General features: G+C 50.8%; 1 protein-coding gene across 3 annotated transcripts in view; it reads right to left on the minus strand.

Annotated features, from left to right (window-relative positions):
• Positions 1-7,180: 7,180 nt before the first annotated feature.
• Positions 7,181-18,015, minus strand: part of CXXC5 (CXXC finger protein 5) — a 99,561-nt gene continuing 88,726 nt past the window's right edge. Inside the window, exons 3-4 of one of the 3 annotated variants that reach the window (XM_024193994.2) lie at positions 9,557-9,637; positions 7,181-9,128 (exon numbers count right to left, since the gene is read on the minus strand). In XM_024193994.2, coding sequence (XP_024049762.1) covers positions 9,560-9,637 — 78 coding nt within the window. In that variant the 3' untranslated portion in view covers positions 7,181-9,128; positions 9,557-9,559. Of the gene's footprint in view, positions 9,129-9,556; positions 9,689-18,015 lie in introns of all 3 variants that reach the window. The other 2 variants (XM_024193993.2, XM_024193995.2) reach the window with 2 other exon arrangements.

The following is an 18,015-nucleotide window of genomic DNA, read 5'->3' on the forward strand; positions in this document are numbered from 1 at the left end:
CTTCTCCACCTGTCCCATCTCCCCAGCCTCAGATTTAGGCTTCTTTCATCCAACCACGAGCCTCAGCCGTGACTTCCTTCTCATGCCCAACCCCTGTTTAGCCCCAGCTAAACCCCATCTCTTCAGCCTGGCTGGGGATCCCCTCAGGCTGCCAGCCCATCTGCCATTGTCCCCTCGTTTTCTTGCTCTCAAAGTTCTCCTTCCACCCTGGTTGTTCTCATGGAGACAGCATCCAGGCCAGCCCAGAGAGCACCAGCTAGGGCAGAAGCGTTCCCCAGTTGTCCTCAGCAGAGCAAACTCTGAATGGAAACCTCCCATTTGGGCACTGCCCCGATGATCATGCAACATAAGAATGGCCATACTGGGTCAGACCAAAGGTCTATCTAGCCCAGTATCCTGTCTTCCGACAGTGGCCAATGCAAGGTGCCCCAGAGGGAATGAACAGAACAGGTAATCATCAAGTGATCTATCCCCGGTCGCCCATTCCCAAGTTCTGGCAAACAGAGTCTAGGGACACCATCCCTGCCCATCCTGGCTAATAGCCATTGATGGACCTATCCTCCATGAATTTATCTAGTTCTTTTTTTAACCCTGTTATAATCTTGGCCTTCCCAACATCTTCTATCAAAGAATTCCACTGGTTGACTGTGCGTTGTGTGAAGAAATACTTCCTGTTATTTGTTTTAAACCGGCTGCTTGTTAATTTCAATGGGTGACCCCCTAGTTCTTGTGTCCCCTTCCTCCCAAATCCTGGATTTCTCAAAGACAGTCAAGCTCTATGGCTAAGGGCTAAAGGGCATCTGGTTCTTGGCGCAGGCAGGCCCGGCAGCCAGGGCCGGCTCCAGGGTTTGGCCGCCCCAAGCAGCCAAAACCAAAAAAATAAAAAAGCTGCGATCGCGATCTAAAAAAAGCCGCGATCGCGTTCTGGTGGCTGCAATTCGGCGGGAGGTCCTTCACTCCCAGGCGGAGTGAGGGACCGTCCGCCGAATTGCCGCCGAATACCTGGAACTGCCGCCCCTGTCCGGAACGGCCGCCCCAAGCACCTGCTTGAGAAGCTGGTGCCTGGAGCCGGCCCTGCCGGCAGCTGTGTGTGACATACAGGAGGGTGAGGGTGACAAGACGGCACAGCAGGGCTGGATGTGAACTAGAGGTGAAAGGCTGGATCACCTATGGCCCATTCGTCCATCACATGCGGCAGAGGCAGTGCAGTCCAGGAGGTAGGGCACTAACCTAGCACCCAGCAGCTTTGGGTTCTGTACCTGACTCAGGTGCTGCCCTGCTGCATCTCTCTAGACTGCAAGTGTTCCAGGGCTTTTCTCCTTCCTGGCCCTCTCTTTCTTGTTCTTAACCGAGCCCGATCAGTGGGAGCCTGATGTCTGTGCACACGGGAGCAGGCACGCCTCCGAACGCGCGCTCCCGCATAGGAGAGGCATTTGACTCTGTGGTACGCTCTGGAAATCGCCAGCTGGCGCCAAGCAGCTGGGATGCTATTCGAGCCACGCTGAGGGCCCCGCTGACCATCTCTCTTGCTGCGACAGGGACCGAGAGCGGTGGTGGAGCCAACAAGAACGAGAGAACATGCAGCTGGTGCTACCACCTGTGCCTGTCGAGCTGCAGCCAAGCCAATGGCTTCCCCTGAGTCTCCAATGCCGGGGGGGAGGGGGAAAGAAGCTCAAAAAGCCGGGCCAGAAAGCATGCGCCGTGTCCCTGGCTCCAGCCCGGAATGCATCAGGGAAGAGAATGATCATTATAATTAATGCCAGTGGGCATGGACTACTCACTCGCTCAACTGTGGGTTGATTCCCTCCCCCTCCACCCTCCCAAGCTGGCTAGCTAGCAGCTTCAAAAATCAAACACCTGTATGGTAGCCAGATCTGTACACTGCTGCTGCACCATCTGCAGGGCCCGGCCTGTGCCAGCTGCCTCGCACAGGGGCCGCAGGAGGGAGACCGGGAAAGGGAGAGAGGCCCATAATCCACTCGGCAGCACGTCCCTCCCCTGCCCCGTGGCTCTCAATCGTCGTCTCCCTCTGAACCTGCCCTGACGTGGCTTCCAAGGCTGAATGTGCTGGGCGCAGCCCGAGCACACACCAGGGCTTCACTGCTGGGCACTCCTCTAGCCGCACGTGTGTTTTAGCAACGCGCGCCCCATGAATGTTAGCTCTGCCGGGGTCTAAAGGGCGCACTGCAGAGTGCCCCGGGGCCTCCGCGTCCGACATCAGTCACATGCACGCAAATCCAGAGTAACACTCTTGACTGACTCTGCATTTACAGTGGTCTCATTGAGCTCAGGATTTGGCTCCATGGGCAGGCTGTGGCATAACTGACCATCCCTCTGCAGCATCTGATGTAGGCCGCTATTGTAGCTCAGCTCTCGGAGTGCCTGAGCCATTGGGCTGAGCCAGTTGGGCAGCTCTGATGTCTCTGCCGTAGTGGATTGGTGCCTTTGGCCTGATGTGGGGTTTGGGGGCAGCATGGAGGGGTCTAGGTTTGTAGTTTTGACTTTTTTTGGGGTGCTCTAGTTTTCCTCCCCTGACTTTACCATTTTGTCTTGACGCTCCTTAGCCCGCAAAGTGGAGCCATGCTCTCACCAAACGGCTGCCTCCCCAGCTCTGGCCAAGGGCGGGCAGAGGAGTTTGATGGCCAGTCAGTAGGGAACAATCCTGCTATTGAACTAGATGGCCCCAGTGGGTTTTCTCCATCCTTGGGCATTACGCGGCATGGTGCACCCCTCAATGGCTCAGTTACAAACATCACTGCCTGCTCGGCTAGTGAGTCTGTAGCTCTGTACAGGTAGCCTAGGGCTTATTTCTGTGGCAGGACTCAGTCTACAGCCATCAGCCATGGGGTTGGGCTTGGGGTCATCCAGAAGCTACAAGGAGGGACGGTCGCCTGGAGATCACTTATACTCGGACAGTCATTTAGGCCCAGCTCCCCAAATGGATTTAGGCACCCATTGAAAACCATGCAAATTAGGCACCTAAATACCTTTGAGGCTCTGGGCCATGCAGCTCAGAACTGCCCTCCATTTATAACAATTAGAATAAATGGCCCAGCACCTGCACCGGGCTCTGCTCGTGCCTTTCCCCACTTAGCTAGCGCTGGCTTGCTTTCCAGCCACTCCCAGAACCTCTCCACAAACCTCCATTGTACCTTCTGAAACAGCCTTTCTATTTCACCTCACTGCACCAAGCCAAGGCAGTGTGAGCTAGTGGTCAGATCATAGGGCTGGGTGCTTGCAGTCTTGGGGTGTAACCCTGGCTCTGTGGCTGCCTTGCTGTGTGACCCTCACCTGCAAAAAGGGGCTAGGTCCCTTAGCTACTCCCCAGGGTTGTAAGGCGCAGGCTAAACCAGTGAGTGTGTGGGGCTTTGTGCTCCTGGAAGGGGAGGGATTACACAGGGAAGCAATGCAGTGTGGTGGTGCATACTGAGAGGGGGGGGAGAAGGATTGCTGTGTGCTGAGTCTGGTTCACCCATTGACTTGCAGTTTGATCTTGGGCAAGTCACGTCCCTGCTCCTTGTCGGGGCCCACATCTGTCCTGGCTATTTAGACTGTACATTCTGCAGGGCAGGCCTGTCTCTTACCACATGTTTGTAGACCACCTAGAACAATTGGCCTTCACTTAGTTGTCACCAGCAGGTACTACTGTACTAGCAATGTCAAACGCTTCTTAGTCCCTCCGTCTGCTAGGTCAGCTCAGCCAGATTTCTCTCCCACATTCTGCCTCAGCTCTCACCCCTGTAAAACAACAGCATACACAGTGCGTGGAGACACCAGTCAATCTGTGTTTATAATACCTGCCCCCCCCCCCCCCCCCCCCCCCCCCCCCCGGCCCCGTCTCCGCTGGAGCTTTCACCTGCACCCAATGCTGCAACTGCCCAAAGGCCGGTACGTCACTACAGCCTCACACAGCGCACACGGGGGAAACCCTTCCATGATCACGCGGGGCGTTCATTAAGGACTCTGTACACAGCTGAGCATGTTCATACTGATGCTGCTTTCCAGCACGCAGGCGCCTCTGTAATACACCTTGGCCTTACACACCTGGTTTGCCTCTAAGGCTCAGGCAGAGAACACTCCAGTCTCTTCCACGTGCCGCTCACAGTATGGGTTATAACAGGCAGCCCTGTTTTGCCCTGTGCCTCAGCAGGCCTCAGGCACATGCAGACTCTGTGCTCTGGAAGGGACCTTGCCAGCCCCTTCCGTGCACCCGGTGACTGGCACAGTCCAGGGAGCAACGGCCTAATTGGCCTGTGTGCAGCTCTGACACATGGGGGGGTGAGGAGAGGGGGGTTTATCCTGCTCTCGCTCAAACCCATTTGGCACTGCTACGGCTCAGCTGGTGCCAGTGGCGTTACTCCTGTGGCAACTCCAGTTTCACTGAGCTCAGACTAAAGCTTAGCAGGTCTATATTTAAAGAGAAAGGCTGGCTAATTTTGAGCATGGCTAAGACTTGCAGCTGTACGAGCTCAGAAGATTGCTACACGAGGGCCCCGGTGCCAGGGTGTATGGAGAAGCTAAGAGATGGAAGGGATTGTGTGTGGGGATAAAATGTTCCCCCCAATTCATCTGTGGTCAGGTTTATAGCATTGATTCATGGGTTTGGGGGGGAGGGGCGTGGGGAGGCGGTTGCCTTCCACGTAAATATCAAATAGCAGCCGCTGCTGAATACTGGGTACCAGCCAACATGGCCCAGGGTGCTGCTCTGCTATGGCATCTCCTGTTTGCTCTTCTGGTCAATTGCAACCTGACAAGCAATGCCCAGCTAACCCCGACCTGTTATGCCAAGTGCAGCCAGCTACTCCTGCTCCATGTGTGGCACGCTGGTTAGCGGCGAGGTAATGACGCTCTGCTCATGGACTCCCAGCATGTGCCGCTGTGTCCTCACAGGCCACGTCAAGGTGAACAGCAGCCACTGTACCTTTATCATGGCTCTGGCAAGCTCAGCTCTGAACTAATATGCTTTTGCAATGGCTTGTCTTACCCAAGTCCCTGTCATACACTTGAACAGAATACTGGAAGCCTGGTACCAGTGACTTGGTTCATGGCATGCTGAGGTCCATGTGCCTGTCTATCCCTTTTTTACAAGCTACCTTGTTAGACTGTTTTAATGGCTGCCACGCGTCAGGCACTGAGCTATCCAGGGTGGAAGAGACTCCCAGCTGTTTTCCCCAAGAGGATCTGGCTAGTTGAGAAGTGTAATTTCTCTCCCCATGCCGCCCATTGGGCTGGAGGCTCCTTGTGGTAGGACTGTGTCTAGCTCTGTGTTTGTACAGCACCTGGCACAATAGGGCTCGGATCTGATTGAGTTCCCAAGTGCTACTGGCATACAATTAATAAGTCATAACCCAACCAGCGACGATGCTGATATACTCTGCACAAGGGCTTGCCCTAACCCTGCTAACGTGTTGCACTTCTGTAGCAGCTCCCACCTGAGGACCTCAAGGTGGTTCACAAATCATCATGACCATAGCCTCCCAATGCCATGAGTGGCAGGGCAGTACTTATGACCACTCTGTCCCAAGAGTCTGAGGCCTTGCCCAAGGAGTCCTTGGGAAGAGACAGGAATAGAGCCCAAAGCCCCTGACTCCCAATCCCATGGCCAGCTGCAGCACAATCTGATAAATATATTGGTACGCCTAGGTCTTCTAATGATCAATGGTTGGCCCACAGTTCCTCTCTCCATAACCTGTCTGAAATGGCTGGAGAAGGATGCAAGCAAATCGCCCGTCACTGTTTTCAGTGTTGGTGGAGCCGTGTTGGTCCCAGGCTACGAGAGAGACAAAGTGGGTGAGGTAGTAGCTTTGATTGGACCAACTTCTGTTACTGGAAGAGACAAGCTTTTGCGCTATACAAAGCTCTTCTCCGGGTCTGGGAAAGGCCCTTCCCCAGACCTGGAGAAGAGCTCTGTGTATTTTGAAAGCTTGTACCTTCCACCAAGAGAAGCTGGGCCAGTAAAAGGTGTTATATCACCCACCTTGTCTCCTTCACTGAGTGGGCATTTAGCAATTTGTGAATGTTGGAGCCCTGGCCAAATCCACCAGGAGTCTGTAAACACTCTCAACTGCATACATGCTTAGGGCTCAGTTGTGGCTTAGACCACACACTCATGCAAGGGAGCAAGGGGGAGTAAGAGACCCCTCACACATCTGCACTTGCTAGCCAGAACTCAGGCTGGGGCATTGGAAGGTGAGCAGGCATTGCATGACCTCATAAGGGATCAGAGCATTTTGAGCTCCATTCCTCAATGCACAGAGAGGACATTGCATGCTGGCTTAGCCCCTGCTCCCTGGAGCAGGTGTCTGAGGAGGGGGTGGGGAATGCAGAGAGCCTTGGCCCCACCCCTGACAACCATACTGGCCAGCTGAGCTGGCACACGGGAAGAAGAGGGATAGAATTTGCTGCTGGTATTAGCCAGTGACAAATTACAACGCTGTCCCGCCCCCATCCAGCCTGGAGCACAGGGACACAGGGAGCAAATCCGGGCTCAGAGAGGTATGTTGGGCATAGTGACTCGCAGCGCTACTCATGGGGTGAAGTAGCGTAGGCCGCACCCCAAGGTTGGCTGTCCTTAGCTTCTACTGCGTCCACCCTCCACGTGATCTAGCGAGTGACCCAGGCTGCAAGCCGCACACACTTGTTAATTATCCCCAAAACAGACTCACCCCTTCACAAGCGCAGAGTAAATTTGTTTTATTGAACATTCAGCTATCTAAACTTACTCACTAAAAAAGAGTTCCTGTTTCTAAGCATCTATTTTATCCTTGTCTTGACAGAGCCAGTCTAAATACAGTTATCTGTGGCATGATTGCATTGTTTTACAAAAGCAAATGGCATGTACTGTATGGTAAAACTCTAGGCAGGTCTAGCTGGTCAAATATTCCCACTAAGGGAGATCGTTTTTAACCAAACGACTCATATGATTAAATACGGTGAGATTGAACAAGTGGTGGCATTCAGACTTGTAGCCCGTTGTGTTTCCTGCCATGGCACCAGGGGCTCGGGACCCTAATGTGTTGGGCACCATTGGAAAAGCCTGAGCACTTATGGGTGGGCTGGGTTGGGAACTGCTCCTGCAGCAAATAGCTGTGAATGTCTGGACCTCGCAAACTGCAATGGCAAGGAGGAGAGACCTTGGTGCAGCTGTTTGTTAGGAAGGAAGAAAGAAAAAAAATATCAGCGCAATACTGCTATGGCCAGATCTCACTCCCAGTGGAGTCAAGGACCGCCTTCCCATTGACTTCACTGGGAGCTGGATCAGGTCCCCAGCATACATTGCCAAATCTGCAGATCTGGGATAAGGGACCCAAGAAACAGTGTCACAGTCCTGCTCCTCGTGCGGCTTTGGACCCAAGCAGGGTGGGAAAGGGCCAAAGGCAAAAATGAGAAAGCTCATGGGTTGGACACCATTTATTTCATTTGATTCCTCTTTCAGAAATGCACCATTCACATGTTACAATATGTCCATGAAGATGGGGCTGTCAACACACTCAGTGTTGAAGCATCTCTACTCCCATTGTGGCCAATGGTTACCTAGTGGGAGGCGAATTCTAGGCAAACACTGAATGCTTCTGAAAATAACACCCATCACTTCCAATCAGATTTGGCCTCAATTTACACAAGGGACTGCAGTGCCGATTCCATCGCTTGGTAAAAGTTGTCAATTCCCCAACAAACTCACCACTACCAACAACCCTACATCAGTTTCCAAGGAGTCTGTAGTTTGGTTGTCCACATGCTACCTGTAATGAAAATTCTAGTGATCAAGCCTAGCACAGTTTAGTTTAGACTCCTAAGTATATTGTAACAAACCCAGATTTAACACAGTATGTATTTTGCAGAACATGTGCTATTCAGCTAACCAGTTAAAAATGTAACATATGCAACCTTAGGGAAAAAATGATTGATTGCTCCATTTGCACTGGCAAACATTTACAATTCACTTATTTATTTTTTAATCTGCTGATAAAAAACAAAAGCAAAACAAAAAAACTAAAAAATACACCCCAAACCCTGAATGCCAAGAAAGGCAAACTTAGGAAAATGCCATGACACAAGAAGTGACATATTCAAAAGGGACATTTTTTTATGTTTTTTTTTTCACAACTGCGTGCAACAGAAATGGACAGAAAAAAACGAGATGTAAATCATGACACAAAACATGCATTCATTTTATTCACAAAACAGCCTGGATCGCTAAAACATTACAAACAGCATTTCAATTTACTGATGTAGAGAGAGCTGGAGAAACGGGGATTTGAACATAAGAGAAATATTAGCTTTCAGAACTGCTTCAGCACAGGTCCTGCAATTTTTTTTTATTTTTCTTTTAACTTCAGTAAGTTTATAAAAATGATTTCTATAAGTAAACCATTGCAATTAGGATCTTGTTTTCCCTGTATGCAGTATTTCTTGTTCTATATTAATAAACTAACAATGATTTTTTTTCCAAGACTGCCCATTTTGCAGCAATTTTTCTTTCATCTTTAATACCAAGCTTCTTGCTGGTTAAACTTACATATGTGAATGGTTAGGAAAAGGGATACTACATCGTTTTAAACATATTCTCATTTATAAACATGAAGTTGAGGCATTCTAGAAACTATCCACTCTATTTTATGATGGGAAATAATCAAATAAAAAGTTATAAATGAGGGTGTAATTAAACAACTGTGCTAAATTACAGTAGTGCTTATTAGTAACTAGATTTTAAAAGGTTACTGTAAATTTACATTCTCTACACAAGAACTGCATCTTCCACACATAAACAACATCAACACCAAAACACAGAAAGAAACTGATTGTCCATACTCTGTCTATTAAGTCTTGGTACTTTACAGATCCATTTTTTTATTATTATTATTTGAAAAGCAGTTAAATGTTTTACTAGGACTTGAAGATGTTAAAACAAACGCAAAAAAAATATATATATAAAAACAGGAATGAAATCTGCGAGAAAATATTTTTGGTTCTAAAGAGACACAGGTGCATCCATTCATTTCAGCCAAAAAATTCCTTGCCTGAGACAACACAAGCAAGCAGTGACATTGCACTTGGATGACAGAGCTTTGGAATTCTCATTCCTACTGAAACCATCTGAATGCAGCTCCTGTAGGAAGCATCACCTTCTGGAAAGAAAGAGAAAAGAAAACAGGGACACGTTAAGAGTCAGGTGCATGTGGGAAACACAACTGCTACTAAATACGTCTGCTCTGCACACAACCCTTGGGCCGGTCACAGAAATCTTTCCTTGTGAAATCAGTCCCATTACTCCTCAAGGATGAAATCCCAGCCCAAGGTCCCGCTTAAGCCCAAATGAGGATGGGTTTGCAAAATCTGGCCCTGCGTACAGGCTGTTAGGCAGGGGAGGGGGTCCCCAAGAAGCACCATGTTTATACTAGGGACCTTGTCAAAGAGGTATTAGCCGGCAGTAATGCTAATACAATCAACTGGTAAGTTGATTAAAGGCAGCAGCTAAGTAAAAGCAACATATGACAACATGCAAATTTTGTCTGGAGTGCACTGCCCTCCCTGCTGGGGCACGCTTTGCACTCACATTTCAGTGTCTTTGGGGTTCTGTTACTATACAGCTGGACTTGTCCTGCGGGGGAGACTTACGCCTCTTAGCAGTTGCAGCCTTTGGTGGGGGGAAAAAAGAGAAAGAAAAGTCCACACAAAAGAGGAAAATCTGTATTGGATGGGAGACAAAATATCTGCTTTGTAATGCGAGGAGGGAGGGAATAGCTTAATGTAGGGGATCAACCCACTCCCCCCTTTGGAGCACAAGCCTTTGGAAACACAATGCACAATTCCTCCTGTTTCAGGCTAGCCACTTCTCCCTCAACCATCCCATTGTCTGTCTGCTGATTAGGGCACAAAGGGAGCCAGCAACTGCTAAGGGGCCCTGAGTGCTACACTGTACCAGGGTGCAGGGAGCTCTGCCTTCACTAAGTCACTCCCACCATCCTGGAAGGCTGGCGACTGCCTGACGTACCCTGCAGCCCCCAGGCACGATCTGGAATGGAGCTCACCACCCCTGACAACCAGTGGGCCAAATCCTGAGCCAAAACTTTCAAACCCAGCTGCCTAATGTCAAGCTCCTAAATCCAAATGACAAGATTCCCAAAGGTGCTGAGCACCCATCAAATCCTATTGAAATCAATGGGCGCTGCAGGTGCTCAGCACCTCTGAAAAACAGGTTGTTCCTAGATAGTCCTGAAAATGGCTCTAAGGAGCCTAACTTTAGGCCACCCGGTTTTGAAAATTTGGCCCCCAAGAGACAGGATCCAGCCTTGCTCAGGCAAACTCCCATTCACTTCAGGGAGAAGTCTGGTTGAGTGTGCAAGAAGTGAGGGCTTCAGGATTGGGCCCACTGAGAAAGGCTCAGCATACCTCAGAATTTGGGCTTGTGTTTGCACATTAGTAACTGGTGAGCATGCTGGCCCAGAGGCCTTTGTGAAAAGTTCTCCTTAGCCTCCTCTAGCCTGGGAAACTCAGCGGGCACTGCCAGTCCTGCTCAGAGCCAGGTTCAGCCCCCGTTTCTGGAGCACGGGTCCTGTCTGTGCTCTCAGCGAAGCTGTGGTCAGCTGCTGCCATCCTCCACTACAGGGAAATCCCCTAGTGCGGACTCAGCCTGTAGGCGCTTTAATAAAAAAATGATGCATTTTAAAGGCAGGAAAAGAAAGAGTTGGCCTAAGTCTGCTCCATCACATCCGCACACAGATTTCATAACAATCAGCTGGGCTAGTAACTGAAGCTAATACCTTGGATCATGTTCTCCAAACCCCGCATCTCTGCTGCATCTTTTAAACAGTTCCTTACAAAGTGAGATTCAGGTGACATCTACTAATTAGCGTTCTCGTTTCAAATGAACAGCATTTCACCGGGCAGTCACTCTCAACAGCTCTGCCTGGCTACCACACACATCTTCAGTGACAGAAAGGGAGGTTTGTTTTCAACCAGAGGCAGAACGGTTATTATTTGGCTTTCAGTGCAGGTCGCACCTCAACCCTCGTTTCCCGCTGGGTGAAGCCACAAGGTTACGGTTGTAATATGGACAAAAGGACCGCTCGGCACCAAGCTGAGACCCAACAAACTCACTGTGCCTGAGAACTGCCTGACCTGGCGCTGCGACATCGGTTTTTAATATGAAGAAAGGAAGCGTGCCTGCCTGGGAAAAGGATATCTCCTCCACCCACAAGGGCTCATCTTAGAAGGGTTTCACTCAACAGACCGGGGGAGGGAAGGAGCTACAGAGAATGCTTGCTCCGAAAGGGCATCTGGAAAAACAGCTCTGTGATTGTTCCAGCCGTCCACTTACTGTTCCAGACACAATGGAACAAGCTCCTACTTCCCCTGTGTCTGATGTAGATTACAATGTCCGGCTTCCACTGAGTCGGATACAGAAAAGCCAGGCCAGCCTTCCCAGTGCAGCTGGCACGGCAAGGTAACTTTCTTTTACAAAGCTACCCTAGCCTCATGCTGATTGCTGAGCCTGCCCCAAACCTCCCCTTCATTTCAGGCCATTCAAAAACAGGCTAGGCTGGAGCACTTTGGGAAATCAGCAAATTAGAAAACGAGGGACAGAGCCCAAGATGGCAGAAATGAGCAATGCAAACGGGCCTTTCTGGGCACCTGTCAAACAACACGCGCATTGAATCATGGCGCATGCATCCACATTTAAATGATAATACCTAGTGTTTTCTGTTCAATGATAACACGCTTTACCAAAGAGCTCACAAGCATTATCACCCATGTTACAGATGGAGAGACGGTGGCACAGAGAAAGCTGGGACTTGCCCAAGATAAGCAACAGAGTCAAGACTAGAACTATGTCTTCTGCCAGTCGGAGACCTTACCCTCTGAACCACATGACCTTTATTAAACCCGATCACTTAAAAGGACAAACTATCAAGAGCTCAGCTTTACACTGCAGTCCCTTGCATTTATGTAGTGTCCGGGGAATGCAGCTAGTGTATAGTACCATTCCAGTACTTAGTACGGGGTTTGATGGGAAAGAGAGGAGGAATGTCTTCACACAGCACACAGTGAACTTGTGGAACTCCTAGCCAGGGGATGTTATGAAGACCAAAACTATAACTGGGATTAAAAAATAATTAGATAAATTCAGGAGACAGTTCCATCAATGGCTACTAGCCAAGATGGTCGGGGAGGCAACCCCATGCTCTGAGCATCCCTAGCCTCTGAGTGCAAGAAGTAGGGAGTGGACGACAGGGGATGGATCACTTGATGATTGCCTGTTCTGTTCATTACCTCTGAAGCACCTGGCACTGGCCGCTGTCGGAAGACAGGATACTGGGCTAGAGGGACCACTGGTCTGACCCAATATGGTTGTTCTTATGTTCTTATTAATTTCAAACTGCAAAAGGCATGTGAGCTGGCAGAAATTAATGATCCGACCTAGGACACTGGGGCCAATACCCCGGTTCTTGCAGAACGCACCATGGAATCTTTAAGCAGCCACAAACGGTCAAGTCCTCTGGTTTACATCACCTCTGAATGGCAGCACTAGCAATGTTCAGGGAAGAGCGCTGCACACGGGGTATCCTGAACTATCACCTTGGGTTTTGCTTCAAAGTTCAGACCTGGCTTGACCCTTCTGAGAATCCACCGTATCACAGCACATGGGGAGAACTAACAGACATCAGAAGAGACCAGTTTTGAGTTGCACCCTTTAAAGAAGAGACCGCCAGAGAGTCAGCATTAGCTAAGGGAACTGAACTATGAAAGCTTTTCAAAGCTCACATTGTGCTGAGGACCCACTGGTGAATGATACACAGCAAGACAGAGGAGTGTTCACCGGGGATTACAGGTCTTCCAGCCTGGATACTGAGGGAGATCTCCTACTCAAGAGTGGCAGGAGGCTTATCCTAGGCACTGCCTGCTATAAAGGCAGCAAGACAGGAAACTTACCAATGCCAGATGAAACTTGCTAGCACGTAGGACTCCCCAGGGGCAGCGCAGGGATTCTGAGCTGGTGGAGATGTAATGCAGGAGCCAAATGTACCAGTTAAATCCCTCTCCTTCCGTTCCTGCATAGCCAAGCTGGCTGAGGCTACTGATGGGGAACGGCGGGTTCCCCCAGGACAACTATGAAGTGCTGCAGCAGCACCCAAGTGGATGAGGACAGGATGGGCTAGTGAGGAACAACCATCTTCACCCCAAACTGGTTCCACTGGCGCAAACACATCCAGCCTCTGGCAAGGCTTGACAAAGGGGAGGGGGGGAGAACAACCTGCCCTGCAGAAAGCCCCCCTCCCTCCACTCCTGCACCCTCTTTTTTTGCCCAGGAGGAAGCCGTGGTATTTTTCCAGAGAAGTGTTTATAGGAAACCCGGCGGGGCCTGACATGTACCACAAAATACTCTACGGCCATCCTGACATGGCACGAGTGCTGCTTCCATCCCTGCAGGCAAGGAAGAATCGGGACAGGTGTCAGGAAACACTGGCTCCTGATCAGATCTAAGTGGGTTGTCCCCAGGGGCAGCAGCTGGGGTTTCCCCCCTTCCTCTGAAGCATCAGATAGGAACTATTGCCAGGGGCTGGATATTGGATTAGATGGACCAATAGGCTTATCGAGCAGGGCAATTCCTATGTTGCCATAAACCCTCAATCAGGTAGCTGCCTGTCCATGCACACTTCCCTGACTCCACTAATCTCCTGCTGGAGGAGATGGATGCTAAGAAAAGCACTTCAACAGTCCAGCGCCAAAAGGCAAACTGATGGAGGAGGCTCAGGGAAGAGGCTGGTGCAGTCTCTTGAGAACCAGTGTCCTTTGCCCAGGACTTTCCAGGCACTGGTGTTGGTGGGAGACTGCTTACAGCAGCAGCAAGTCAGCACGATGGGGAATGCCAAAGCGTCAGCTGATGATGAGCAGTCCTGGCACGGAAGCTGCAGGCACTCAGGGCTGCATGTTCATAGGGGCCTCAGCACAGTGTCCATTTTTGTGCAACTAACTTCTGGTGTGTGCAAAACTCGCACACCTTTTAGCCCGAACACTTGTGCGTGCAAGTGTTTGTATGGGCAAAGTCACTTTGGGTTGTTTTATCTCCTCTGTAGATGTGGACCTCGGGGTTTGGCTCCCCTCTTGCCAGCTTCGGAAGGAAATCTGCACCCTGCCAGAGGCCAGCTCAGCAGCACCGTCTTCCCTGCCATACAAGGACAGACAAACCAGAACTGAAGGATTTGCCCATGCACAGGAGCCCTTCAGGGACTGGATTTATGTCCTAGAGCCTGGACAACTGCCAACTTGAGGCTCAGGTGCCACCAGGGATTTTCAAAGTTGCCTCGAGAGGAAGGACCGAGCATTTTCCTCTATCCACAACTCACCCCGCTTTGGGGATGGGGGTTTTCTTCTTCTCAAGCTCCATCCAAATGCAAACACTCAAATAGCTGCACAATACAGGACAGAAATACCACCTGCCAGAGCGGAAGGCAATGGTACTGCCAAGGCAGAGCAGGGGCCCGCCGGCAGCTGAACCCAGGAAGTATGGAAGCTCTGAGGGGCCTATCAGAACCACAGATGTTCTGCGAGTTTGCACCCAGGCTGTGAGATTACTCGTGATGACAGCATGACGCCTAGCCATGTGGGTGTGCTGCGTTCTGACCATGCTCACAAGAAGGGCAGTAGCACAACTGCCAGGCACTACCTGGGACCTAGAGTGGTTCCTCTGCTGTGCCCACAAATGGTTAGTGAGTTCCACTTCCCTGTGTCCAAGGGGATCCCACGTGAAACCCCCCACAATGCCCTGCTCTGGCCCTAGCAGCTGAGGACCTATAAGATAGTTGCCCAGATTGTCCCACAATCCACTGGTGCAACCGTGGCTGGATAACATGGTAGGCTGTGGTCAGGCCAACCCAGTTAACAAGTTCCTGATGCTGCTGTGTAGATGTGCTGTGCCCATCTGCATGTTGGATTGGTGGGATCTACCTATGGCATAGACAGTGATGACGACTACAGTGTTTTCAGGAGCAGGCCCATCCACATGGGGACTGCGTAAAACAGAGACAGGTCTCGGGCAATGGGAGGGGAAGGTGCGCAGCACCGTGCAGGGTCAGGCCCACAGCAAGCTGCTTTGGCTTGCTCACAAGACGATAAGCCGGTCCCGCCTGCTCATAGCACACATCTGATTTCCTGGGCAAATTTATCTTGGAGGCTGAGTGAGCACCACGGCACAATCATTGTTTTTCAACAATTTCTGCAATTTGCAATCAAATCACTGGAGGAGGCAAAAGAGCAATCGGGAAAAGATGCTTTTGTGCTAGCGACGTATCTGGTCAACAGTGCCAGGAGCGAGCACTGCCTTGGGAGCAGGGCTAGCCCTGGGCCCCAGCCAGGAGTTCAAGAAGAAACATCTTTTGCAAAAGACCTTTCATTCATTCCCTTTGGAGCACTTGGCACTGGCCACTGTCAGAAGACACAACACTGGGCTAGATGGTCCATTGGTCTGACCCAGTGTGGCTGTTCTTATGTTACATTCTTACATTCAGATGGCATCAGAGGAGCCCGGCACCTGCTGTCTATGGCCCTGCCCATGCTATGGCTCGAACTGCAAGAGCAGCAACCCTCTTTGGAAGTGTTGGCCAAGACCGTTCCGACGTGGCTGTTGATAGCAGAGTCACTGAACTGACAGGGAGGGGTTATTTTAGGTGACGGACAGCCATGCTGGGCACGCACTCTGCTCCTCACCCCCGCTGTGATCGACAGCTCACTCTATCACCGCACATGGGGTGGCCACAAAACCACGGTACAACCATGTCAAGCCAAGAGAGGTGCCCTCGCCTGGGAAGAGCCCAAAGTACTGGCCATGCGCAGAGGCTGGTACTTCCTCGTTCCTCATTCACTATGTGTGGGAGGCCAGGGTGCAGCTGCAATGAGCTTTCCTGCCCTTTCATTCTTCCTCCGACATGGCCTAGCGGCTCCCCGTCCCTCAGGCAGTCTGACATGCAGAGGGAGGGTAATGGCGATGCTGAGATGGAGTTTATTTTATGCCACCGTAAAGACTGAATGTGATATTTTTATCCACAGCTTTGCTCCTTTCGCTGGCTATCGGGAGGGAGTTCTCCTGGAAAAGCTTCTCTCTCCTCTCCCCACCTCAACCACCAGGGCCTTATCCCACCGTAACCTTCCTTGACCAGGGCAGGCTAGCGGGGACTGGAGCCTATTAATGCCTTCCCTGCCTCAGCCACAGGAGTTGTGCCAAGTGGCTTGAAGTTGTTCCACTCACTAGGAGCTGAGCAACCCCATCGCTCCCAGTCCCTATCAGCCTAGAGGGCAAGAGACAGGGCTGTGGGATCAAACCCAGGCCTCGTGCTCAGCAGCCCAGAATCACTGCATGGCTGAGTTTACGAAAAGCAGCAGACAGCCAAGCCTGGCACTAGGATCTGGGGGCTCTCCAGGACGTTAGTCTCCATCTTTCTCTCCTCCTTCCCCAAACGCTTTCTTCTACCTACTCTCTCTTCCTATGGCTAGGGATGGCTACTGCCCTCCATCTCACCACTTGGTGGCCAGGCAAAAGGGGCATGGCAGGTCTTTCCCTGGGTTTGGACCTGCTGCTCTCTGTTCGGCAGAGCTAGCACAGCCCCCACCAGCACGTTCAGACAGCTGGTGACCCCTTCGAATTAAGGTCATCTTACAAAACAGGGGACCAATGTGGTTCTGAAGCCCTGGGCCATGAGCTTACCAGGGTCCCAAAAGCCAACTCTACAGATAGCTCAGGAGGTGCATGACTCCTCCCCCCACCCCCCAGAGGGACTGACTTTCACTGACACCCCACACGGGCCTTATGCTGCTGGGGACACCAGTGCAATCAAGAGGAGTCACGGGGGCCACAGATGGATGGAGTCAGGGAGGTCGTGTCTCTTAGTGAGGATACGCCTTTAAACATACTGCCCATGCCCTGCATTGCCTCTTTCCTAAGGGCTCTGGACTGAGGGGCTGCCTGCCCGAATTGAAGCCTGGCAGTGCACAGCCATGCTGACCCGTGGTACATGGACATACTCCCAGTGCACAGCAGGCCCAGGTTTCTACATGGGCAGGAGAGGCACCTAAAGTGCCAAGATCCCAGGGGCCTCCCTCACCTCCAGCATTCAGCCTGCTCTGCGGAACATAACGTTTGGAGCAGCTCAGCTGATAATACTGAACCGGGGGCCAGGTGTGCCGATCTGAAAGGCCAATTCAGGGCTTTGTTTGGAGAAATACAGGTGCTAGAAAGATCAGGAAAATTAAGAAGTTCCAGGTCAAAGATGAGTCTGGAAAGGTTATAAGAGACCCAATCTGGAGAGGTGCCAAGCACCCCTGACTCCTCACGGTAGTTGTGTGTGCTAAGTACGTACTCAACCCCTCTCAGGATGGGGCTCTGTATAGAGAAGGAAGATGATGAATGAGTCATGTAAGTGCTTAGACTCATCTATTGAGCAAGACAGTGCCTGGGCAGAGCCCAACTCACTTCAGGTCGCAGTGAATCAGACCTGCGTGCACCAGGCATTGAGCTGGAGGCTTTTTACGATTGGTTGTTATTCAGAGCTGTTTGAACACTACCGTGAATGAACATATCCCAGGCAATGGGCTGATCTCTAACCCTTCACTCCCTCTCTCTATTTGCCCTTTGGCATGTGTGAATGGTCATCTAGGTCACATGGTCTTGTTTCTGTTCCCTGATTGGATAACAGAACCTTTTGTACAACAGGAGAGGCGACTCAAAGAGATTTCAAGATGGCCACATATTTGCACTTGTATTCACAAGAGACCTGAAACTTCCACACACATTCTTGTACAAGGCAGAGGTGCCCAAAGGTCACCAAAAATTAAAAGAGAATGTTATGGATGCCGTTGAACTGGATTCACAGAGTTCGTTCAAATGAGCGTATGTGAATATTGTTCTCCAGTGTTTGCCCAGCCAGATCAGAAAGGGAGGAAGTGTGGCTCTTGAGAGATTTTTGAAGAATAACATCGGGACACACAAGAATAACATCGGGACAACACATCCTTGTCTAG

Source organism: Terrapene carolina, unplaced genomic scaffold (genome assembly GCF_002925995.2).
Source record: "Terrapene carolina triunguis isolate 2854851 unplaced genomic scaffold, T_m_triunguis-2.0 Scaffold838, whole genome shotgun sequence".
Classification (NCBI taxonomy): domain Eukaryota; kingdom Metazoa; phylum Chordata; order Testudines; family Emydidae; genus Terrapene; species Terrapene triunguis.